The sequence below is a fragment of the Crassostrea angulata genome, chromosome 9 (assembly GCF_025612915.1).
Source record: "Crassostrea angulata isolate pt1a10 chromosome 9, ASM2561291v2, whole genome shotgun sequence".
NCBI classification, from domain to species: Eukaryota; Metazoa; Mollusca; class Bivalvia; order Ostreida; family Ostreidae; genus Magallana; species Magallana angulata.
The window spans coordinates 12,717,921-12,743,176 of NC_069119.1; the positions used below are offsets into that span (position 1 = coordinate 12,717,921).

The following is a 25,256-nucleotide window of genomic DNA, read 5'->3' on the forward strand; positions in this document are numbered from 1 at the left end:
GAGTTCTATCTGAATTATTTTGATTAATGAGAAGGGAACTTGACATTCGAATCAACTGAACTTTATTCTGATCTTTGTCCACGCCAATCCAAATATCTGATCAAAGATCAATTAGTTGTTCCATAATTGGCCCATATAAAACCAAACAAAACGTAGCTGTTTGCTTATAAACCAAAATACAGTGAATACGGTTTTATGTTCAACATGTTTGGTTTGATTCTTGTTTTGTGCTTGTCGCATAATAAGATGATGGCAGCATCTGATTCTTTGAATACGAGTATTCCTGAAAGGGCGACTCCACAAGGTGCAGATGCGACAGTCTTGCGACAATTGCTTAATCAAGAAACTTTGATAAGAATGTCCGTAGAAAAAAATGTTCACGTGCTGATGAAGGATATGGTGTCACTTAAGGATTCCCTGTTATCTTTACAAAGCGAAATGGCGGGAATTAGGCAGATAGCGAAAGATGGAATAGCTGACTCCAAAGAAAAAATAGAAGGTTTGAAAAGTGAGTTACAAAGTTTGAAAGAAACCGGAGAAAACTTAGAAGAAAGGCTGGTGGAGCAAAACAAAACTGGTTTGAATTTGTTTGATAAGTTTATGAAATTCAAGAATGAAATGAATGGTTTCCAAACTGATATTCAGACTAGTTTTGCTCAAAACAACAAGAACACGAGCGAAGTACTGTCAGACATAAAGGTGCAAGTTCGATTGTTGTCTACAAGTCTGATGGGACTTGACCAGCGTGTGAAACAATTAGACCAGACAGTCCCAACACGCTTAGAAGAAAAATACAAGGTGGTTTCAAGTCAGATGTCCAACATCTCAGCAAATATACTAGGTAAATCATCTTTCATTTATAAGTGCAATGAAAAATAGGCTTTCATTTGTAGTGTCCCCAAATATTCATGGTTTATCGACTGTTGCGCGATCTTTTTTTTTTTTACAAACACTATATTGTAATTCTGTTTACATTGAATACACTTTAAATATATACATGTACATTTAACAAAATATGTTTCATTTTTCAGAGAAAACCAATGAATCCTTGCACAGTTTAAAATCTGAAATTGCAGAAACCAAGTATGATCAGCTCAAGTTATCGGCCGCCATCTTGTCCCTTGAATGGTTTCGGAACAACATCTCCAGTGGACTGATTGGTGGGTTTTTGCTTAAATAACAGAGTATGCTTGTTTTCAAAACATGATTTTTAAGGTTTGTAAGTGAATCGCAATACAACTGTTTTTTCTCAAAAATTCATACCAATATAATACATGTCTTTCTTGGTACATGAGGTTCTTGAAGAGAGGAATCATATGAAAAGTATCTTTGCATTAATGTCCATATCTTAAAATGTCAAATATTCAACAGAGCACGTATAGAATGACACGTTTGTTTAATTTTTGCATGGAAATATGAATATGAAAATGTATTGTGCAAAATAGTTCATCGAGTTGGCTATGTCTTATTTATTTTGGGGGATTGGAGAGCAGAGGAAAAAACCCCAAACTTGCTTAATTAACGATAAGAATGAGTTTCCTTTTGTAAAATTGTCTTGGTAGTTTGTTTTTAAAGTCAGGGATGAAAAAGTATATTATAATGCACTAAGGTTAATAATATGTCTACTTAAATGCTTCCCCCAACAAATTACGGTTTTTTTTTCAGGTTTCGTAAGCAGTTCATTTGTAATGAAGTTTTAGTTTAACTGCCATTTTGTCTTTGTATTAGAAATATTATTAATTTTTCTATAACTTTTATACAAAAGATACGGAAATTATTAATAATCATGACTTTTACAGATTCTAAGGCTCCCATGGTCGTTGCTTTCACCGCTGGAGTGACAGAAAGTAAAAGGTATTGGAGCTCCGGAAACTTGATTTTTTCCACCATTATCTACAATGAAGGTGGGGCATATGATGCCTCGACCGGCGTCTTTACGTCACCGACCGACGGGATATTTGTTTTTTACGTCACAATCACCGCATACAACTCAAATACTATATACGTTGACATAGTTAAAAACAGGTCTTCTTCTGTTAGAGCGCTTGCATATGGAGGAACTTCCCACCAAACTGGAACAAACATGGCGGTTTTCAGTTTGGGACGTGGTGACAAAGTCTGGGTAGAACAGCATTCGGGACAAGGATTCTACACTGCTTCGACACCAATCACGTCGTTCACGGGTTTCATGATCTCTTGAGATCATAATCTTATTATTTAAATTAAAGGAGAGGAGCCTTCATGTTTATGAAATCTGAGAGATTAGTTCTTTAAAAAAAGCTCTATACAAAAGCTTGGTTTCTATTTGTCAGACTTTCATTTTCAATGAAATAAAATAAATGTAAAATTTTAACCCGTGTCTACGATTTAAGAGTATGTTCTTAACATCCACTTTAATATGGCACTAAATTAAGCGTTCGTACGGAAGCCCATGGGCTTCCGTATACAGCTTACTCCACTTATATTGAAATCGCTTATTTTGAAATTCCGTTTATTTTGAAATAGAAATAAATCCCCAGTTTTTGCCTCTAATTTTCTTTGCATTGATATAACGGATATAATGAAATCGGTTATTTTGAAATATCGCTTATTTTGAAGCCACTGATCGGTCCCCATAGGTGATAATTAGTTGTTTTTATAACGGTATATTGAAGTACTCCCTGGCGGCTGTCGTCACGGTTGGTGACAGTAATCATGCCTGACTGACCGGTTGAAATACAAACGTGTGAATTGATAAGTTCTCATCATGTGTGTTTTTATACTTCTATTAAAAATTAAACTTTATTCACCGTTGATTTTTTTTTTTACATATACAGATGTATTGAGGCTAGACGCAATATGGAAACCCCACGGAGAAGAAAAACATTATCTTCGGACACTAAATACGAACTAGTTATGCCTATTGATAAAAGGACAAAGCCTAAATTCGAAATAGCTATGGGTGTTGAGATTATCGGGAGTACACTTACGATGATATACAAGCAGCGTTTAGCAGTACTGATTTGAATCGTTTGAGTCTGGTGATTTTTATCTAAAACGTAAAAGAATGCGATCGGAGATTATGATGACTTTTAAGATGTATAGTAAACAAAATGAAACTTACAAAACTTAGGGATATAATTTTAATCAAACTTTCAAGGACTAATATTCCATGTAATCTGTCCACTGTATAATAGATACATGATGACCGAATAATGTGTTCGGGTTGGGTTTTCTATGCTTACATCAAGATTGAACTTTCAAACTTTTTTTGAACTTGCTAGTACTATCAACATAACTATTATAATATCTACTACAAAAATAAATATAAAATTGATTTTGTCAAAGATTTAAATTACAAATATGAAGGAAAACACATAACTGCGCAGCACAGGCGTCGGAACTGGGGGGCTCTTGTGAGTGGGGGGGGGGGGGGTAGCCCGCCCCCCCCCCCCCCCCCCCACTTTTTTTTTCAAAGTTATTCATAACCGTAACCACAAGACCATTTTTTTGTCAAGATTTTTGATAAGTTTAGCCCACTTCCAACTTTCAATTTGCTTTGTGAAGTTTATAAACCTGCAAATTACGTTAACTATCAAGGAGTTCATTCTGACGACGCGATGAAAACAGAGCGCTCTGTTTGTGTTTATATACATGAACTCACCGAAATAATGTTTCATAAGACTTTTATTTCACCACCAGTAAGCATCATTATTCACTACTTTCAATTTCGAATCATAAGGCTAGCCTAGTGTTTGTTTTATTAAACATCAACAACTGTTCCTCGTTCGAGTCAATTCAAACTAACAAGCATTCGCAACTTTGTGTATGTCAACAAACTTGATTATTCAAGTCTTCTAATCGGAATTTTCATTTAATCAAGTGAATAAGCCCTGAGAAAAATTATTTAAAGCTAAACAATTATTTTAAGGTTTATTTCAGTAAAACTTTACATTAAAACAGTTAGATTTATTTCAGGAATGACGTACTAAATTGTATTGCGCAAGGTCACAATAGCCGCATAACACAATGTTGCATCATCGTTTTTAATCTTTTTTAATCGTTTTTAATCTTTGGAAAAAAAAACAATTCGGGTCACATAAGAGACTGTCTCAAAGGTTTCATAATATAAATCAAATTGTATGAGATAAATAGAACATCTATAATTGTGTGATTTTATATTTGCTTTATCCAACGAGTTTAAATGGTTATATTCGCTCGGCAAGCCTCGCGAATATATACACAATTTCAACTCGTTGGATAAAGCAAATAGAAAATCACACAATATAGATATCATCTATATATATATATATATATATATATATATATATATATATATATATATATATATATATATATATATATATATATATATATAATTCATTGCAAAGACGTAATATACGCGAAAAAGGTATATATGTACCCACTCAACTATTTTGCTGCAGTAGTTGTAGCACAATGAATACACTCAGAATATTTTTACTAAGTCTTGATCATTACCTACAAGCTGCTTAGTCGGTTGTACATGTATATTAAATGTTATGTACGCTGCAAAAGTTGAATTTGTTTCGTGTTAGGTTTTGTTTCCATTTTACATAAGTAATCATTTAGAAATTATATTTTCGGCTAATCATATTTCAATCGATTATGTAAAATTTTGGCTGATCAACCAAGTCATTTAGGGATATAACCATTTTCTTGATTGTTTTTCTTCTTTCCACTGATGCCTACATGACGCAAGGAATTTTTTGTGACAAAAAACATTTTTTAACTAGAATAAATTTTCTCCAAGAGTAAAATTTATTTTGCAGTTGTCTTTGCAAAGATACTGTTGTGTAATATGCTCGCACATTTAATAAACACATACGTCTATTTTAACAAATACGTGGTGCCCTAAGACATATTTTGATGATAATTTGACATTGTACATGTGTATGACCTGATTCCTCTTCTAAAGAAAATCCGTTTGTAACTTAAAAGGGATGAATAGTCATGATCATTTTTGAATATAAATATTTCCTTCTTAAGAAGAGCTTAGTGTAAAGATATAGGAAAACATCATTTAAAATACTACGTATGGATTTTAATTTAACATTTAAATTACTGTATCTGAATTTATTTTCTTTACTAAATTATTCTTTGTAGCTAATCAAAACATGATTTTTTTTATAGATCTAATAGACTTTGTTTATACCACCCAGGTTTCTTGAACCCAGTAAATTACTATAAAAGGATAATTTGGTTTTATTTTAATGATTAGTGTTTTAAAACACAAAGTACATGGAGTTTGACATGCATGCTCAACTTAGTGTAATGTCCGTCTCATGCTTCTATATATAGCAAAGGCGAAGTAAAGTTTACAACAAAACACCCTTTGATGTTGCGTTATTAAACCGCAGGGCTGTATCTATTATCATACATATAACAACAAGTCTTCAGTACTAATGTCATTAACTCCTCTTTTTTCAAATCATGTGACACAAACAAATTTTATTATTTTTGACTTGTTGTAAGTAATGCCTAAATGGCATATAAAATTTAAAACAACAAAGTTTTAAGCGAGATAGTTCAAGTTTTTATTAAAATATACATAGTATAATAATGGCGAAAAGGGGAAACTCGTAAATATATCTACCAGGTCATTTTAATTGTTCATCTTCAAAAAAACATTCTTGTCACTAGGTGCAAATGTCCGAAAAGCCCGAGTCTTTATGAAGGGAATGTGTAGCACAAAATGAATGGATAAAAAGTCTCATATTTCGTTGATATGACTCGTCTTCAGTTTCATTGATTTATTCTCTCTAGATCTGTTGGATGGCGATTCGAGCATTACTTCACCCCCATTGTCGTGTACATGGTATGCATCCGACATTTCGGGGTTTGTTGCAACAGTTCGTAAATGTATACATTTGTCTCGATTCAATTTATTGCAGCATTTGTTTGCAAAATAATAGAAGCCGAATTCGATAATCAAAACTAATAATCCTGCAACAATACCAACTCCCGTTAGATAAAAAGCCGCTTGAATGTCGATTAAGGAAATGGATTTCGATTGAAGACCAGAAGGTGCAAAACAAAAAATCGACTTCGGCCAGTGTTTTTCTTGAAAGGTGTGTAGAATGCCTCCTTCCTGAAGTGATATTATTCTGCAATTGACAACGTAATTATTTAATTCTGATTTGCATATACACAAACGTTCTCTATCCAACATAATGAAGACTGCATATCTCTTTTGAGTAGAAGCAGTATAATCAAGAATGTCCGTGCTTGCTATATGAAAAAATCTGAAAAAGTATTTTTTAAGGTTCAATATAACAATGTAAAAAAACATTTAGAGGTCAGTATTTCTTTTATTGTAAAATACTGTTGTTTAATTCTTTTAAACCAAATTGAGTCCAGCTTTGCTTGCTAAATTATCTTTCATTTTAATGATTTTATTTCAATAATGAAAACATATTAATGAATGTGATACTAGTAAACTTCTAACGATGTGATTTACCGGTTACATAATTATACAAACGAGTTTTCGAGGAGCATGTTGTAAAGTTGGTCCATAAAAGCAACTGACGTAATCATAGATTTTTTATCTTGATATTTTTTTTAAAACTATGGTGGGTCGCGGGTTTGCTTTCGTCATCAAATTCTGTACTCAATTTTGACAACTCGATTGGCTGTTTTGTGCACATTTGTTTATGACGTCATAAAGAAGACATCTCAAGGTTTCCCGCTTGACATTTTCTAACGTCAAATGCTCTTGGTTATAATAAAGTAATTCGATTTAGGTCTATAGTGTAAATATTAAAGTAGTAATTCATACAAAGTTCTTAGTTTTCATATAAGAATCGTAAGTTGGAAATGCAGATTGGAAGCAATATATCATAACTACGTAGATTATTAGCAAGAATTGGAGCGTTACTTTTTTACTCTATGTGAAATTGTACTCAAAAGCTAAGTTATGACAGTCATGTAGTCTCAAACGAGAGAGAGAGAGAGAGGGGGGGATCTGTAAAATAGTTTTAAGTCCGTAATAATCCTTCAAAAGAAAAAAAATTACAAACATTAATAGAAAGTATATCGTAACTATTTTGAGCAAAATCAAAGTACTGATAGTACGCGGGGGTGTTAAGGAAGCATATGGAATCTGAGTTACATGTAATTCCGTGAAATCACAAATCTTAGTTATCATGTACATATTCAAATATGTAAGCAACGAAATGTAGACCAAAAACAAATAAAAAAATACTGAAGACAACTTTTTTTCAGAAACTAGTTTGTATTACGTAGATTTACACATTGATGACGTCACGACTAAAAGTTAAATGTCGTGTGAATTTGATCGGAAAGCATTGTAAACATATTCAAAATATAACTAATCTAAGAACTCTAATAAAGTATTGTGGTGTGATTTATTGAGAATTGGACATAAGAATACTGGGAGAGATGTTAGTTTTATCAATCATTCGATAAAAGGTATGATCATTTGCTTTCATTTCTCGGCCAGGCTTTCCTCTGTCGTTGTTTACCATATAAAAATCCGACAAGCACAACACTACCCCGTATATATTGAACGTGAAATTTTATACGTATCGTTAGTCTGATAAATGCTTAAATTGAAAAGTGCTGCTAGAATCCCATGTTTTGTGTTGTTTTGATGCAACATACCATTTTCCGTGCAAACTTTATAAAAGTTGGTAAGGTTTTACGAGAACCGGATGAATAACTATTTAATTAAGTAGAACATATAACTCTAGCAGCGGTTTTGATTAAACTGAGACGTTTTGCCTTCACTTGGTATGTTTATCTTATTTTGGAAACCGCGGGGCAGTGTTGTTCTATCTCATTTTAAGTTAAGGAATATACGTAGGCTATTTATAGTTGTCACGTGATAATGCACCGATGTGGCAGTAATGTACTACCCGATTTCATTGCACTGTCATCTATTTTAAAGGATAATACTAAGGTTTTGAACTTATTCAAAATAGTTATTCAATTTCACGATTTTGAATATAACAGTCAAAATAAGACGCTAAATTGCCCATATGCTTCCTTAACACCCCCGCGTACTGTTAGACGGTGGCGCCGTTTGAAAGTGGCATATTACATGTATGATATTTAGTTATTATTGTTGTGGAAAATCCAAAGCCAGTATCCCATACATGTACTAATACTTAACGCTTACTCGCACAACTGGTCGTGAGTTTTCTACATGAATAATTCTGTGGAAATTATAGTTGTGATCACAATCCACACTTTACAAATGTTGTCGTCTCTCTTTATCGTCATCTTTTGGGGAAAACCCATAGATTTATCACAGTAGCTTTTGTAGTATAGAAGTTTGTATCTTTATGTTTGTATCTATATCAGTTGACATTAAAACTCCGTTTTAGGTAATACATGTACTACATGTTTGTATTTTGATTGCCCCAGAATGACTCATTAAATATGTGGGTTGCCACCACATATTGAATGAATAATTAAAATCAAATCCAAAGCGATTTCATCACAGTACGCCCAAATATTTGATTGTATAAAAAAGGGGATTTTTGGGTTGTTTTCCCTTTTGACATTTGGGTTGACCCCGTAAAGGGGAACAACTTTTGAAAAGTGTGGATTGGATATAATAAATGGATAAAATACTTATCAGGTTTTTACTGATTATTTTGTAGACATGTAGTATGTTTATTGTCCCTCTCGACAGCATTTTCCGTTAATTTCTTCACGGGGAAAAAGTTGCAGTTTTGTGAACCATTAACTTGCTTTTGTCTTCATAGTCAGTTGATACATTTAAGTGTAAAGGAAACAGAATAGTTTACAAGAACCTGTTTGATAAAACTGGTATTGCTTGTCATCATGAAACAGAAGAGTCAATCAATATTTTATCTTCGACTTTAGTGGATCCATTTGCTCACAGCGAAAGCGAATAAAAATTTGAAAAAAAAATATCATACAATAAACAGTCGCGGCAGTTTTATTAATCATTAATTGTATTTAGCTATAGATTCATTCAAACCATTTGAATGGATTTGGGAAAGTCACATGTATATTTTATCTCTTCTCATTTGTTCACAGCGAAAGTGAATAAAAATTTGTAAAAATAATATCATACAATAAACAGTCGCGGCAGTTTCATTAATCATTAAATGTATTTAGCTATAGATTCATTCAAATCATTTGAATGGATTTTGGAAAGTCACATGTATATTTTATCGCTTCTCAGTACACTTTAACACGCATAATTTACTTGCTACATTAAACTCTTCTGGTAACTTACAACAAATATTGATTAATTATTCAAAATTAGTTTTCAAAAAAACCAAACAAACAAAATCCAAGTTGAACGCATGTTTTTCTGACCGTACAGCTGTGTATATAAATATCATTTTATTCTTTGCATGTACTATATACACTATATCTAGGGTTCGCAAATCCCAGCAATATTTCCGGAAAGCTATAGTTCTGTAGCTCAGCAGAAAACAACAGTCATCTATGAAGCACATTTTTTGCCTTCATGTTTCATTATTTATCGCAAATATATAGCATGGATGTATACGCTATGGCTGATGTAGCATTTCGTTGAGTGATGACACTTTCTAACCGTTGTGTATTTCGATTGCGACTCGCAACAAACTGGCGCATTTATATATAAGGCCTGCCTATTATGGAAACAAATGTCGAAGATAGCTCATAATAGAGTTGTACTCGCGAGATTAAAATTATTTGAGAACAAAAGGGGCGATATTTACGTACATGTGTAATAATGTTATCTGTTAGTGAAAAAATCCCCCCAGAATCAAAGAAAAGGTTCTCTAATAGCAGAGACGTCGACGGGCGCATATGGATTTAAGTCACAGAATGAGATTGTACTTCGCTCATCAAATTGCGTTATTCAGTTTATTGCGAAAAAATTCGTCAGAAACTGGTTAGTGAACAAAACTATTATCTCTTACATTACCGTTCACAATGTACAATAAAAGTATATGGAATATTGCATAAGTTGAATCGATTGTTTTTTCTCACAAAAAAAGAAAGCGTTTGCTGCAAATTATTTAGAGATACACGAACTGACACGCCGTGAAATCCATAAGACGTTTTACAGCATATGTCTTCAATCCCTTATTTGCTTACAAAAATCTGAACTGAAAATCTTTGAAACACATATCGTAAAATGTGGTTTGTTTATATATGTAAAATTGTAAAATGGCGACTCGATTTGCACGTGAATTTTACAATCCGAGGTCGATCGATTAGCGTGTTTGAGAAAAAGTCAGTAGCAAGTAAAGTGTCAAATTCAGTAGTAAATATTGTCTGATGAATATTGAGGCTCCTGTAATAAAATTGATGTTCCTACAGACTGAGTGGGTTACAAAATAAGGTTCATGTAATTCACAGGTCAGTCCAAAATTAAACACATTTGTATCGTAAATTTCAAGTTTTTTGTATGTTTGTTTTTTGTATGTTTGAAAACACATGCACACTTGTAGAAGAAAGTGTGCCATTGATCGGTTGAAGTTCAATAAAATGTAATTTATGTAATATTTATCGTCAGTATCTGTTGTGAATTCTTTGGAATAAGCTACAACAAAATAAATATTCTGCCTCATCTAAAATTAAAGCGATTATTGTGAGATCTCCTATAGCAAATAGCAATAGACCGTGGCTATTTATAGCCACCGTCTAAAATGGGAGGAGCAAAGCCGGAAAATTAATTTGTTTAAATTAGTTGTGTAGATTTTGCAAAAAAAACCCTCCATATCTTACAAATATCATCTGCTTTCTAGATTTGAGACTATTCGCATATATTTACATTAACATTTAACAACATTTGACAAAGAAAATGTGAAGATTGGGAACCTATTCAAAAATTTGGTACCACCCTTTCCTCTAAATTTTATATATAAAAAAAATACTTTGCTCTACATTCTTTGCTCTACATTCTCTGATTTAGAATAAGAGGGCAAAGGCGGGCTTTTTGATTTAAAATTCTTAATAGCAACTAAACAAATCTTTTTAATTGTTTAAAAAGAAAGTCTTTATAATACAAAAGCAAAATTAACGATGCTATTTTTATTGAATTACTGCAACTGATTCCTAAGAACAGTGATGGATTCAAAATTAAATCCATATATAATGTATTCAAGATAATGGTATGATACTTACTGATCGGAGAAGGTTTTTGTGTATAAAGAGTTATTTGGTAGACCCACTGCATAATAGTTATTCGGAATTTCCTCCTCAGCTGTCATCAAGTCGCATTGATTTGATTTTCGAATGTCCATAAAAACTTTATCTCCAAAGAAAACATAGTTCTCCCGATACATTTTGTCGATGTGGACATTAGGATCCGGACTTAACACCTCTGGATCCGTCTCGTTAAATTTTTTGATCCCTGCCCACACAGCTTGTAGAGTATCCACTGTAGATGACTGCAATTATTTTTTAAAGTACTGTCTTTTTACAAATGATCAATTTATATTATTTTCTATACATTTGCATTAAGAATTTCTGTCTCGAGAGCAATATTTTTCCTATAGTATTATTTTTTTTTATTTAAAGAAACACATTTAACTCCAGTTAGGTAAGGACCTATACATTCTCTGGTTTTTCTCTGATATATCATATGAAAAAGGTATACATGTTCAAGGCGTGTTTGTAAACTAGTCTTAGTGCAAAATACACCATACTTTGACTGGCAAAAAAATCTGGTACAGTGTTAAAAAACATATATCTAAAATATCTTACATTAAACCAAGTCACATAGAAGGATGCACCAATTGTACCCCATTTATACTCTGACTGAGCAATCATCTCATCCAGAGAATTAAATGGCGGTTTATCTAATGGTACAGTTAGGAAAGCGATCAGGTTTCCACTGTACGTTCCAACCAGAACGATAGAAAACAACCAGAAAGCGCTGACAAGGGTACGGCCACTGGGGGATTTAGGAACACTTTCGCCTCCTTCAACAGAACAATGATGGTCATACACAATTTACTTGTGACTTCTCATAGTTTTAGTAGAGTAAGTATTTAAAGGGATCTAGGAATTCATACACATACATTAATCGCAGGAATAAAGTTTTGTTTAAGATTAAGACTCAAAATGAAGCAATATCATGGATTAATGATGTCCTCGAATTAATCATAGTTACTCGTACATTTCATTGAACGATAGATATATTGTTTGAAATTTTATAAGAAACATCTACATTTTATCTATCGGATGATACAGTGAAACCGGTTATAGCGAACACGCTTATAATGAACTGACGCTTACAGCGCAGTGATTTTTATTTACCAAGGCTAAATTACATGTATTAAACGTGACGGATATAACTAATTACGTTTATAACAAAGTAAATTAAAACGTCACTGCCGTTTCATTTTAAGCGTGTTTTACTGCATATTGTCTCCACTGAACTTCTTAAGTTTATTTTTGTTCATAGTTTTTGGTTGCAGAGTACCTTGAGTCAGCAGAGCACCAAACATGTACCAAAAGGAGTGCTGGAAATCCTGTTGACCCTGTGTACCATGGACTTTGTAATATGGAGACAGTTGTTCTGTTATACACAAAAAGAAGGCAGAAACTACCAGAACTACCGCCGTGCATACCATTACCTGTAATACATAAACATTTATACATATAAAGTTTAGGGTAAGTTCGAGTTTTATTAATTTTGCAAATCAAAGAAATCTTTCTTGAACTAGGCTTACGGCAATCATATTTGTGTGAGGCATTATACATGTAACACCCATGCTAACAATTCTAGACATCAAAAGAAGAAGAAAATGGAAATAGTTCTGAGCTGAAAGAGTGTCTATGTCATTGATATTTACCTCCCATCGTAGTGGTTTCGCAAGAATGAAGAGTTTCTTTTCATTAGGGTCAGGTTTTTTCATCAGAAGGGTAGAAGTATCGTAATAGAACGGAATATTGAAGTCCATCACCATTTCTCTGTCAGGGCGTACAGAGGTAGTAGCTACCATTAAATCAACTTCCTGTTTTGGATTCATTTCATATGTAGAGTACATATTGTAACTGCAAGGTTTCATAATAAGTCAATGTGGCTTTTTAGATTGAAACACCAATCGAGAATTTTGAGAACTGAACTTTCGGATCGAGAAAACAACCTCATTTATTTTTTTTAGTATGCGCTTATGTTAGTAATTCGCTTTTCTTATCTGTGAAATTGTATATAATAAATTTGTATATTTTTACGCATGTCCTACAATTCTTTTGCTTTTTTTATTGTAATTTAATGATCACGTATCATATTTATATAAAATTTCCTATTCTGAAACAATTTCTATCAAAAATATTTAATAAATGCGGTTTGGTGGACCACTTTGTAGATTCTTTTAAACATCCGAACAAAAATGTGTTTCATAAGATTCTTCAATGCGCGAGTTATCAAACCAATACTTTACCAAAATGGAAGAAAACTAATTTCTTAATTCAAGTGTCATTTTGTTTGAAGAGACAGTGCAGTTGAAAACACATGTGTGTATAACTTCAGATTTACCTATTGTATCGTTAGGAAATAAAAAATAACAATAATTGATTGTAATAGTTGAAATACATGAAAATCCCTTTCACATACCTAATTAACGTAATTACGAGCTTCCGGAAATTCAAGGGCGGTACAAACCGGAAAAATCTTATATCGTTTATTTGTTCCACGTGGACTTTGATTGACAGTAATTGACACGTGCTGAAAACTACAAGATCTTCGTCCCACGGTCATCATGGTAAACGAGGTTAAAGCGATTCTCTAAATTAAACACATCCTTACTTACTCGATAATTTATAAATGGTTTACCAATTTAGGTTCATTTTAAAATGAATAGACATGAATATGTCAAATAACCTCTCAAGGGGCCTCATTTATAAAAATAAATTTAGGTTGTAGCAATTCCTATGATAAACACGAAAAATACGCGATTACAAAATAATGATTGTGGTTATTTTAAAAACTTTGAACAGTTATTACATATGAGAAGTAGAAAAGACATATTGTTATCAACAAACCTGTCCAGGAGATTCTTTGCGAGCCCTGCATGTGTTTTGTTTACAGTAAATACGCATGCGTAATAGTATAGAAGGCTGAACCCCGAACACGTTGCGATGTAAATATGTGATAGGTTATACGTAATTATAAATTTTAATAAAATAATAATATTTATTGCGTAGAGAACTTTGAAATTTTCTGAAAGTTTATACATTCATGAGTAGTACAAAAATACCGAACCCGATTGGAAAAAAATTTCAAGTCGGTTTTTTGATAAGATGCGCCGTACTGTCTCTTTATATTATTATAAAGTAGTAAATTTTATGGAAGATTATATAAGTATGTAATGTTTGGCTTGCGTTGGCTACACTACCCGTCTTTCTAACTGCCCCACCATTCCACTCCATGACCCATTTTGCAGCAGTGCCCCGAATTCCCCATCTGGCACTTCTATCACAGTGTATCTACGTTGAAAGAAACGAAATGAACAGTTAAGTTCATAACATTCATTTAAAGATCGAAAACAATACCTTTAGATTAATATATCGGTTTTCTAAAAGTTACGACTGACTACGAAATCTATGTGCACGCTTCTGAAAACTTGGCTGAAATTATTTGTTTTCTCTCTACGATATGCTATTTGGATAATTTACCATAAATCTAGTACCTGTACATGTAACTATAATATGTTTTATATTTGTATATGTGCAAATACTCACAACAGCCCCGATGGAACTTTGTTTTCTCTACAATATACTGTAGAAGCACATATTATCGTTGGGTTAATATTTCGTTGTTTTTCAATTAAATTGTAATGCGCAGTATATTCAGTTTGTAATGTGATATTTACAATACATATGTAGAAACCAGACACAACCTAATACTATTAAACAAAACCCCAAAAGACTTTGGGTCTACTTAGGGTCTGGTTGGGGTTCACTTTTAAAGAATTGAATCTGCTCTGGGCCTGCTTTGGATTTATAAGAGGTCAGCACTTGAGGTGTGCTTTTTGCGCTAAAGTGTGAAGCAGACCCGTCCTTTTTTCTACCGGCTTTAGGCCCGACACTTGTGTATTTTAGTTACACATTTAGGGACAAATTCCAGTAGCAAAATAAGAGTTGCCTTCTGAAATTGGGGTCTGCATTTTAATTCTGTTCTGGGTCTGCTCTGTGTCAGCCTGACGTCTGCTTGGGGTCTGCTCTGAATCCTCCATAACAGACCCGATGCAGACCCTGAGCCGACACAGAAATTACACCCGGGGTATCATTGGTGTCTCTCTTCTGTTAGGTTAGGTCTGGTTTTGAATGCACTTACGTAAAGTTGAGTGCTTTTGCTAACTCTCGAAGAAGATCCATACAGTATCCGACATATTTCACAGTCGTTCCATTCTTAATAAATCTTTCCGTGAACGGTGGCCACTTGGAAAACCAAAAACTTTTAACAGTTAAGTTAATTTTTGATATTAGTACAAGATAACAGAATATAAATACTGTAAAACGAGAAAATATGGCGCACTACAAATTTTAGCGCCTTTGGCGCAACTGCCTCTGAGCGCTAAAATTAATAGTACGCCAACGATTTTCCAAATGTATTAAATTTCTTCAAGTTGCAAAACAATAACGTCAGTCCATTTTTAAGGCTATATAGAAGTGTTCATTTAAATATCAGATGCTGTCGGTTCTGTTTGTTTAAATCATTACACAGGTAAACGGTATGGGTTATCGGGTATAAGTGCCTAAACATGGATTAATTAATTCAGTTTTAATTACTTTTTAATATCTCTCATTAGCACCTTGAAAATTGAGCTTCTCCCCATGCCACTTCCATTTAGCGCCTTGAGGTGAAAATGTGATTAAGCGTGGCGATCGTTAACGCTGACAATACATGATTGATCATAGTTTCTTTGATCTCTGATTAGTGGATATAAAGATAACAAGACGATACCTATTTTTTGTGTTTTTTAGTGTAAAATAACTGTGAAAAAGATTTTCTTATGGTGATCGAAACTCATGGTAAATGTAGCATTCAATTTCACTTTTAGTTTCGGGACTCTTCTAGTGTTATCCAAGACGACACGTTAAATTCAAAGTCCGATAACTCAAATTTGTTTACCAAAAAAAATTACACATCATCACCAATAAATGAGGTTTTCATATCTATTTACTGACAATTTACACAAAAGTAAGTGTATTGTTCTCAACGACAGTTTACCGTGCATGCGAAATAGAAATCAAAGTCGTTGTGTTCACGTGCTCGAGTGAACACGGAACTTAATTTTGGGCGTGATCGTTTATCAAACAACAACATTTTTTGTATTCTTTTTTAAAGAAAAGATGTATGCGCTAAAATATAATTGCGCTAATGTACTGGCACTTGCGTTTGCGCTAAAATACGTATGCGCCAAATTTTCTCGTTTTACAGTATACACATTTATGGCCAAATGCCGAAAATTTTAAGTTTTATTTTATTTATTATGATATTTCAATGAACATATCATACCCTGTCTTAAACTCATAACAAACAAACATGATAGCGAGAGAAATACAATCTTCTGTATACTTTTTGAATGTGAATTACAATTTTTGTTTATCTGATTGCGTTTCACAGACCAAGTTTCCTTTTTTGTTAAAGAAATATCTATAGAAATTTATTGAAAAGAAGGTTTGTCTGGTTTTAAGTTAAAGCAATGGTACTATGTCATGTATTAATTCAGATATTTTCAATAAGTGAGCTTCCCTTTAGGAAAAAGATAGAATAAGAACACCTGTACTGCATGCTAGTATATTTTTCGTCTGGCTGCAGGTGATTCACCGTAAAAGTTACTTTCAAAATCCTTAATTACGGTTACTTTAATTTAATTGATCTATATTACTTACCCATATTGTTGTGACAAACAAGTGTCGGCGATTGAATCCAAAATTGGAATTTGGAAAAAACGAGGAATACGTTAGTAGTCCATTTGAATCAATACAGCCAATTGGTTCGAATTTTCGATAAAGATTGCACTGAGGCGAACAGTCTAATTTTGTTTTCCACATCAATGTGTATAAAACGTAAATGTTGGCATTGCTTGTCGTACAGTTCTACAATCAATTTAGAAGTTTCCATAAATTGATATCGTTCTAGAGGATGTATGACACAGGTGACAAAAGGCACTGCATATCGACTAATTACAAGATAAAAGAAAATGAACAATATCCGAATTGTATTACTGCAATTCGAAATATCATCTGTTGTGTTTTACAAATATTTAAGCCCACTGGCGTCAATTTCTATATTTGTTATTACTTCGAAAAAACAGTTCTTTTAATCCTTTTGTAGGATTGTACAATACTATTATCAAACTAGACACGAACTAGTTGCGAGAAACGAGTAGGCCTTCCTTACGATTGTAGACGGTAAAAAAGACTTTGACTAAAAAATTGTCGTTTTTAAACAAAATCTGAAAAACAATTTGTTGAGTCATCATTTGAGGATACAAACTCTTTTTTAATCAAAGAATTGAGGTATAAAAAAGGATTTATGAGTATTGCAGTCCCTAATTTTAAGTGTCAGTCCATTTTCTTAAAGTTGAATGAAAATGCTTGCCATTTCTCAACATATATTGAATGTTTCAAAGTTATGTATCGTTCTCGAGATATCTGGAAAAGAGCGATATAGAAACCGACCCTATAACTCCTTTTAGGGACATTTTAGGAAAAATTTTGGTTGCACATTGTGAAGCACAGGATCTTGAGTATCTTTTCTTTAATACTGCTTTTCAATTTTTTTTCTCCGTTTTGAGATATTGAAAATCATAATTTTGGATTTCATGCCCCTTAAAACCCCTTAATTACGTATAAAAGGAACAAACAATTGTACTATACACTTAAAAAACATCTAAATACTTCATTGTAAAACGTTATTATTAGTATACATAAAAGACATCTCGGTCCATTTTTAAGAGGTAAACCGCTTTTTCTTTTGTCAAATGGAAGCTCTTATTTGTTACACATGTTTTAACAAAGTACTTTCGCGAAAAAAGATATTAAAAGACAATCAGGAAAAATCTCGACCTTTTTCGAGCCTTGATTTATTTACCTCAGGTGGTCTTCGGCTCTATTGGTCAAAGAATGATGTAAATACACATATCAAAATTAAATCATTTGTCTTCAATTCTGGATCTAATTACTTCAAATCAATATCTTTAATTATAAAGTAGAAAAAAAATCAGATAAGCTGATTCTCTGAAAATTAGTAAAGCATCGATATATCAAAAACTGAAATGACGTCATCAATACAAACACTATTCTAATAAGGTTAAAAGACATTTAACATTTTACATTTTAGTTCTGACAGGTTATTTAAATCGCTTGAGCTATTTTTTTAAAGGGTACCTGCAGTGCCGGTCAATTTTTTATATAATGGAGATCTATGTGTAAAAACATCATCCTGAAAATTTTACAGCGATCGCATAAGTAGTTTTCGAGATATTTGGGGAAAACCCGATTTCACACCTGAACGAGTTTTGAATCAAGCCGATTTGGCGCGAGATGAACTGTGACGTCACGGGGTCAACGCCGCTGTATGAGAAACAGGAATATCGTATGAAAACCGTTCGTTTTCTTGCATTGTTTTATCGATATATGAACAATTTTTTCTGTTATTTTATTTCCTTATCAACCCTGGATGACTAATTATACTGTCGTTTGAGTTTAACCCGTATTTTATCGAACAAAAATGCCGAATTCGGACAATTGTTTGCTTCATGAATTTCGTCAAATGTGTAACACATTTTACATATAAATGCACACCATATGTAGCAAAATGACAATTAATCAAAGCATTATTGTTATAAGAAACATATTTTGTTAATATTGTCATTCTTTCGAATGATTTCTCAGTGACATTATTAACTGATTAATAATACTGATAATACAGAATGATATTTCGTAAAAGGTAACTCGGGGTCTATTCCTCGTATAAGGCATAACATTACAAATGATGTCGCCCGATTATTCAATAATATTGATATCGGACCAATAACAATCAAAATTGTATGCATTCTTTAACAAACAAACACGGGATTATAAACGGATCAAGGCGAAAGTCCAAGATGGCTGCATGCATGATTATGTCTGTCTCGTATTCTTTTAAAAATACGATAATGGAATTTAATTTTACATTTATTTACATCCTTTGTCAAAATGTTCCAGTTTATTTAGATTTCATAATGATTCGTTGTCAGTATTACAATTTAAGCTATACGGAGTTATAAAGCGTTTAATTGCTGACCATAGCGCTCGAAAGAAAGTTGAACTTTATTAAATAAGAAATTATAAATCCAAAATAATTACTTGATCACATAAAAAAGGCTTCACTTGCAGAATTGTAAATTTTTGTCATTATTTAAGTGATAAGATAAGTAACAATAAGGCATTTTCTTCGAACATTAGTTTTACTATTTAATAGTATCATGCATGATTCTTTATTCACTGATTGACCTGTTGACGGACTATACACATGTTTTAGCTGACGAATGCTTGATTTTACACAGTCTAATTTATTTTTCTGTTTTTATCTTTAACAATTGAGAAGCTAATTATACACAAATCAATTTACCAGTCTAGAGGTGTGAAACACTCTCTTTGTTCACCAGACTCGTGTACCTTGTGTATACATACCCCAGATACACGTGTGTCTGGAGCAGTGGCTTCGTTAGTTTACCTGTTTACCTGTGTCATTATCTCGGATCACTCGTGTGTGAAAGGATATTATGTAATCAATAAAATGAATAATGAACATAAATTTGCCCATATAAGCGTTTTAAGATATCGTTTTCATCGGTTAAAAGGCGACAATAACAAATTTTAACATCCTTTAAAAAGAAATCTGATTGTAATAAAATAATAACGGATACAAATTTCTAGATCTACAATACTTAAATTAACAAGATACGTCAAAACATCAGACCTATATCAATCATTTTGGCTGAAAAATCGAATTTAATTTGTATAGCTTTGTAAGGAAATTTCCCTCGTGTTGACCCCGTGACGTCACTTCCGCTGAAGCCTCGTTATCGCCTAATTCTGTTTTCCCTTGATTAGATTTCCCAAAGCAGGTAAAAATAGCCACTTTGAAGAGGCGTAACTCCGTTATTTTTGCACCGATTTCGATGCGGTTTTTTGCATTAAATTTTGGTAAATAAACTCTTTAACATATGTTTCACATCGGCTGGGCTGCAGGTACCCTTTAACCTTTTAAGAGGACTAGATTGTTATGGCCAGTTGTATGTTAATGTCCTTAAATACCAGCGCTATTTACATTTAAAAAGGTACATGTACTAGTATATGAAAAAGGAAATTTTCAAAGCTAAAATATATGAAACATTTACTTACTAAGTAGAATATAATGGCTGACAAATTTATATTCAAAATTTCAAGTAAGATATAATGGTTAATTTGTTGACGACCCTGAGCCTCTATATTTAAGGAATTAGAATAAGCAAACCTTAGGCTATCTGATAAGATGAACATAAATTCAATGACATAATTAACATATTGGTGTCATCGACATTCACAAGTTTAGAACTCTATGAAAAAGGTTGCTAGCAACTCCGACTGAATCAGGCTTCGTTATTCTGATAAGATTTGTTTATTGGCGTTAGTTTGATAACCCTAATGCATAAAAAATTATATACCTTAACAATGACCACTTCAAACTGTAATACATATATACCTTAACATTGACCACAGGTTCAAATTCCTTTTCAATAAGATTCAGCAAAAGGACGTTGTCAAGGATGGAATTGTTGGTCCCTATGTCATCATCAAAGTCTGGAGATGTGGTAACAACGAACCACGAAGAATGGTCTCTTAGCGCAGTAAAACGAAAGTTTCCTTTGGATTGGTCGAAAGCACTCGCCTAAAATTATTTCAACGTTATGCAAAAGAAATCTACAAGGTCACCAGATTTAAAGATAAAATAATAAATCATATCAAAATTTTCTGCATGATATAAAAATTGATGAGAGAGAGAAAGAGAGAGAGATGAAGAGAGATAATTCATTACATTGTTTATCATTTTTAAGCAGTTGCGTTTTTAATTACAAACCAGAGAAAAAAAAGATCATTAATGATTTAAGGTAATGACAACTTGACAAAAAACTATAAGTGTGAATATTCCTACTCTCAGGTCGGTACATCTTTACAATCACCCTTATCCTTAGAGCATTTACCTTGCGGATATAATGTTCAATTTTACATAAAGTAATTATGATACTGTTGCAATGATTGAGCAGCAATGATCAGTAAATTATTTATATTCCCCTGCCAATAATCTATAACTGTTTAGGTTTTGAACAAAAGAAAATCATTAGTTTACATAGAAGATGCGTTTATTTCATTCTATATTTTATGTCTCTTTGATGCAAGTTTATTATAAAGGAGCTTACGTTTAATTCAAACATATACACTAAACACGCACATGAGATTTATTTCATAACGGAAAATACATCTTGTTGTTTCTTCTCCAAACATACAAAAGCAAACTACTGATTAATCACTGCTATTTCGTTTCACCATTTGAACCCACGGGGCGTTTATCACCAAAATTCCTTCTTTAAAAACAATAAACTTTTGAATAGAACCAAAAACTTCTAATTTCTTTGTACTACACTGTTCAGTGAAATTATCCAGCGTATAAACAGAAGATAGACCAGTATTAAAAAAGAATAGTTTGAACTTGTCTATAGTCTGAACATGAGCCATCAGCCAATAATCAACAGTTAAAACAAATAACCCCATACGTATTTCTATACAATTAAGCCTACTTTTAATGTTGTATAGGTCGAATATTTGTTTTTATAAAACAATGTGATGTCTCAGTTTACCTGTTTCAGAATCCTTCTTGTATTATTTGGGCTACAGAAAATGGTAAAGTTGATGTGATGTTCAGCCAATTCAAGATATAGCCCTTTCAGAAGCATCAACAAATTGTACTCATCAGAAATGTCGTCAACATTGTAAAGTTTTTGTACAAAATAATCTTGGTTGATTCGCTCAGTGAATACATCAACAAGAAGAGCTTTAAAAGAAATTTGGACGAGTAAGTAAAACATGACTGTTACTGTCATAAGGCGAGTAAAATACAAAACCATCGATAAAATAAATTTAAAAAAGAATAGACTGATTAAGATAAAAACACAATGGCTTTGAAAACATGAAGATTATTTTTCCAATAAAGCTTAAAGACGAATATAAATATTTTTTTTTACCAATGGTTCAATAAAATTCATCAGCTGCATTGCGAATTTTCTTACCATACAGATTGTCGAAGAAAATGACGGACAAACGCCACCTTAGTTCCTTGAAGATAGCAATTGACATGGAAGCGACCTTTTGAAGTTGAAATTGACTTCTGTTTTCTTTTACGATCCGGCGACCATCGCTGATTACATCTAATGCTGTGGCTTCGGGATTGTTTACAGAGGGTAAACAGTGACTTGCCTGTTCGGTAATTATTGTTTTGCTGGTGAAATATCTGGCGAAGTCTTGGATAAATGTCGGGATGTTTGAGGGAAAAAAGATAAAATCGTAGTCTTTTTTGCTCATTTCATGAACTATGAAAGAGATATAAAACAGTAAATTCAGATTTATTGTCAAATAAATGGAGGATAAAGAAGATCAAATCTAATATGTTCATAGATAAATTTAAAAAAAAAACAGACATTTATACATAAATGTTTACACAAATACACACTAAAAAAGATAGAGCATTTATATGTTAAAATTTAATATTACTTTAAATTTTCACAAATATATTATCCTAAGATCAAATACAATATATACCTTTCTGTATAACAAGATATGGTTCAGAAAAGTCCACAAAATAGATTATGCATCTGTTGTTTTGTATTTCATCAAGGTTTACATCTTGTAATTTACTGTAAACTATACCTGTGCAAAAATGTTTTCATAGTGGTTAAGTTTACTGCATTATTTTCTTCATATACAACTGAAACAGTGGCAATAATTTTATCTCATCGTATACGTTATTTTTGTCTTACACTGTTCTTCCTGAAACGAGCAGCTCACCGCAGCTCGCTTTTTGTCTTTAAGGTGGAATAACACATCGTCACAAAATGGCTGACCTCTGATCGAAACGATATTTTGTTTTATTAAAAAAAATTTTATGGCAACATGTAACTTACTCCATAGCCGAGTGGATAAGAACTCGGTCTTGTGATACGTACATCCCGAGTTTGAATCCTGCAGAGGCTTTTTTTTGTTACTTACTGAATTAATTTTTTTTACATAATCATTGTTTATCCCAAACTGCAATTTATTGTAAATATGAGTGCTTTTCCAGGTGTGTTATTCCACCTTAATTGAAGTATACATGTATAAGTTGTTTATGTAAATGAAAAATGTCATTAATTAAAAACAGTAAATGACGAAAAAGAGGTTTTACAAGGCAAGGGGAAATCAGCAAAATATCAAACAATTTGCGCAAGACAATACATGTACATGTAGATTACAAATAGAAAGGTATAACGAGGAACCATTTTTGATTTACCAAAAGAACACTAGATCAAAACAAAATCATGAATAACGAACCTATATATATATATATATATATATATATATATATATATATATATATATATATATATATTTATATATATATATATATATATATATATATATATATATATATATATATATATATATATATATATATATATATATATATAACTAGGAATTACGTTTACCGATCTTTTCTAAATAGAACAAATTTTGATTTTTTCTTTCAAAATGATGAAATCTTACCTACCAATATGTTTACTCTCGCATTCACTAACATTGTTTTCCTTAGCGTGATGAAATAAAATAGAGCACATTATTACGATCACATATTTGCTATATTTCTGTGTGTCCCACATTGTTTGTAGCTGATTTCGCTGCTTCATCTAAAACTTTACATTTTATGCAGATAGAATGCAACATAGTTTTATTCTTTAATGCCATAAATAACGATTATTGAAAGCAAGTCTAAAATCTATAGCATAGGTCATTATAAACCTCCCATTCAGAAAACGTGCTGATGGCTGCTGCTCTGTCATGATTCTTTAACTGCACTCTTCTGCGTTATAATCAGTATGAAAGATCCAAAAGAGAAAGCTAATGTTTGCCACAAACTTTACCTTAGAGACAAACTCCAGAAATACTCTGACAGGTTATGAGATGAAATTAAGTGTATTTTTTTTCTCCTTGTTTTGAATTTTGAAAAAAATCGATGCGTTTTTGCTAAAATGCCATGCTGATCATCCACCAAATCGACCAGACTCTTCATGATGTAAAGTAATTACCAATTACACAATTAAGTGCATACTTTACTAGGGTAGAACTTTTCCAGGTATAATTAAAGTCCATTGTGATAAAGTTCCTTTAAGAGTTTGATTTTGTTTTTCGTATTCGCCAAGAGTGTATAAACTATTTATTCCAAGTAGTTCCACATTATTAAACACAGTTTTATTTTGAAAAGCAATTGCAGGAAAACATCACATTATTAATATTGATTACATGCTTTGGTAATTTATGACATGTGGAGTTTTTTTTAACTGGAAGAAATAGAAAAGAGACAATATATCAATTACATAATATTGTGGTTTCATCAATATCCGATGAATACCAATTTTCGTCCATTTCGTTATTAAGTTGATCCACGAAATTAAGTGTTCATTTAAGTGCAATTTCTATCAACATTTTGTACTGATAGGGTTATTGGCCATGAATTTACGTATCCTTGAAACTGCGATTTTCACTTTATCCACGAAAATTATTACCCTTGAATATTAATGAAACCTCAGTAGCTAATTGTATTTTTGATGAATATTTTATAAAGTTAATCGAAAGTTTTTCTTTATTTGTGACGTATGTTTATATTTTTAATGATCAAAGAATAGCAATGACATCTTCAAAGGATATCATATTTTTATGATGACAATTATTGATGCATTGTTTGTAGGTAACGAAAGGAAATAGTGTAAACATATATCATGTACAGGTCATGTACAATAAAATTGGTAAATGAATAATTTGAAATTTAAATGCTTGTGTGTTTCAGCCAAAAGGACTTGGAATTTGAAAAAAAAATTGGGCACGAATTGTCCACACATTAATAAAACCAAAAACTTTAATAACTTGAAAATTACAGTGTAATACATTTGCAAAAAGAAAAACTTTAGAGTTATGTAATTCATTCATTTTTTTTATAGTTGTTTAATAGTGGA

At 32.3% G+C, this 25,256-nt stretch overlaps 2 protein-coding genes across 5 annotated transcripts; one reads left to right on the plus strand and one right to left on the minus strand.

The window, feature by feature from the left end:
- Positions 1-16: 16 nt before the first annotated feature.
- On the plus strand, positions 17-2,353 carry LOC128163174 (uncharacterized). Its single transcript, XM_052826703.1, has 3 exons — positions 17-841; positions 1,032-1,160; positions 1,800-2,353. Exons 1-3 carry the CDS (start codon positions 196-198, stop codon positions 2,198-2,200), a joined length of 1,176 nt encoding a protein of 391 aa, XP_052682663.1. The 5' UTR covers positions 17-195; the 3' UTR covers positions 2,201-2,353.
- Positions 2,354-5,543: 3,190 nt separating this feature from the next.
- LOC128163100 (glutamate receptor U1-like) lies at positions 5,544-24,443 on the minus strand. Of its 4 annotated transcripts, none has more exons than XM_052826593.1 (13): positions 23,798-24,441; positions 22,813-22,920; positions 22,284-22,514; positions 21,855-22,048; positions 20,702-20,887; positions 16,861-17,067; positions 15,299-15,402; positions 14,358-14,448; positions 12,813-12,974; positions 12,440-12,593; positions 11,719-11,936; positions 11,137-11,402; positions 5,544-6,125 (listed from the first exon to the last, which is right to left on the minus strand). In XM_052826593.1, the coding sequence occupies exons 1-13, from the start codon at positions 23,931-23,933 to the stop codon at positions 5,732-5,734; spliced, it is 2,451 nt and encodes an 816-aa protein (XP_052682553.1). In that variant the 5' UTR covers positions 23,934-24,441; the 3' UTR covers positions 5,544-5,731. The 4 variants fall into 4 exon arrangements, with proteins under 4 accessions (XP_052682553.1, XP_052682552.1, XP_052682554.1 ...); XM_052826592.1 differs by having other exon boundaries at positions 22,284-22,583; XM_052826594.1 differs by having other exon boundaries at positions 22,284-22,583; positions 24,168-24,438.
- Positions 24,444-25,256: the final 813 nt, after the last annotated feature.

What these genes read in the sequence shown, in the direction of transcription:
- LOC128163174 (XM_052826703.1), top strand. Translation starts at nt 196, where the DNA reads ATGTTCAACATGTTTGGTTTGATTCTTGTTTTGTGCTTGTCGCATAAT. An exon ending in CATCTCAGCAAATATACTAG is followed by an intron (nt 842 to 1,031) that starts GTAAATCATCTT and finishes TTCATTTTTCAG; the next exon opens with AGAAAACCAATGAATCCTTG. An exon ending in CATCTCCAGTGGACTGATTG is followed by an intron (nt 1,161 to 1,799) that starts GTGGGTTTTTGC and finishes TGACTTTTACAG; the next exon opens with ATTCTAAGGCTCCCATGGTC.
- LOC128163100 (XM_052826592.1), bottom strand. Translation starts at nt 23,933, where the DNA reads ATGAAGCAGCGAAATCAGCTACAAACAATGTGGGACACACAGAAATAT. An exon ending in GCAAAAGCACTCAACTTTAC is followed by an intron (nt 14,449 to 15,298) that starts GTAAGTGCATTC and finishes CTTTCAACGTAG; the next exon opens with ATACACTGTGATAGAAGTGC. An exon ending in TGGGGCAGTTAGAAAGACGG is followed by an intron (nt 12,975 to 14,357) that starts GTAGTGTAGCCA and finishes AATCCAAAACAG; the next exon opens with GAAGTTGATTTAATGGTAGC.